Source organism: Austrofundulus limnaeus, unplaced genomic scaffold, assembly GCF_001266775.1.
Source record: "Austrofundulus limnaeus strain Quisiro unplaced genomic scaffold, Austrofundulus_limnaeus-1.0 Scaffold2432, whole genome shotgun sequence".
In the NCBI taxonomy this organism is placed as follows: domain Eukaryota; kingdom Metazoa; phylum Chordata; class Actinopteri; order Cyprinodontiformes; family Rivulidae; genus Austrofundulus; species Austrofundulus limnaeus.
Window position 1 is genome coordinate 1,706 of NW_013954834.1, and position 835 is coordinate 2,540.

At 38.9% G+C, this 835-nt stretch overlaps 1 protein-coding gene across 1 annotated transcript in view; it reads left to right on the forward strand.

Annotated features, from left to right (window-relative positions):
* Positions 1-835, forward strand: part of LOC106510989 (uncharacterized) — a gene marked incomplete at its 5' end in the record, with an annotated part of 5,954 nt that overhangs the window by 1,557 nt on the left and 3,562 nt on the right. The window contains 4 exon segments of the mRNA XM_013999724.1: positions 34-73; positions 147-211; positions 285-371; positions 486-799. Coding sequence (XP_013855178.1) covers positions 34-73; positions 147-211; positions 285-371; positions 486-799 — 506 coding nt within the window.

Sequence of the window (835 nt, forward strand, 5' to 3'; positions counted from 1 at the left end):
ATGTAATCATTTTGTTATGTTCTTTGTGTTCAGAGATGCACCGGGACATTCAGCAGCAGTTCAGCCTGGACAGGTAAGAGGGTAGACTGTGCCAGCTTGATATTTCTTAGTGTTGCTTTTTGGGTCATTACAATTTGTTTTTTCAGAGAGACCTACCTTTTGCTGTGGAAATAGATCCATCTGAAACGAATGCAGACAACAGTTTCTACAGGTACAAAAAAATAAAGGTGAAGAAATTTATGTTCGTTATATGTTTTAACATGAAATTTTTCATTTCTCAACAGTAAATACACGGATCTGTATGCACCAGAAGTTGAGGAAGCGGAAAATGAGCTGGTTGAAGTCAATGTTGAGAATTCCAAACCCACAGTGTAAGTTTATTTATTTATATATTTTTTTTCTGTTACATAGCTGGTATTTAAGTAATTGTAAAGGTGTGCACTGTCAGACATATTCTTTATCGAATCGTTTTTTTGTCTTTACAGGACAGATGAGCACAGTACACTATCTGACATTGTAGCAAACCTGGCACTTCCTCTTGATCACAAAAGAGTCAGCAGGTTCAACATCTCAAGGGCTAATGTTTGGGAGGGAGCTGTCAGAGGTTTCAAGCGTTCATCATATTCTGAAAGCTGTGACATGCTGGTCAGATTTACTGATGATGCTGGTGTTTTTGAGGAGGGAATTGACACAGGTGGTCCCAGACGAGAATTTTTAACTCTGCTAATGAAACACCTGAAAGACCGGCCCATATTTGATGGACCAGAAGGACATCGGTTCTTGGCGTACAATGCAAATGGTATGCATGAAGTTAGATATGTGCTGTACTAATGGT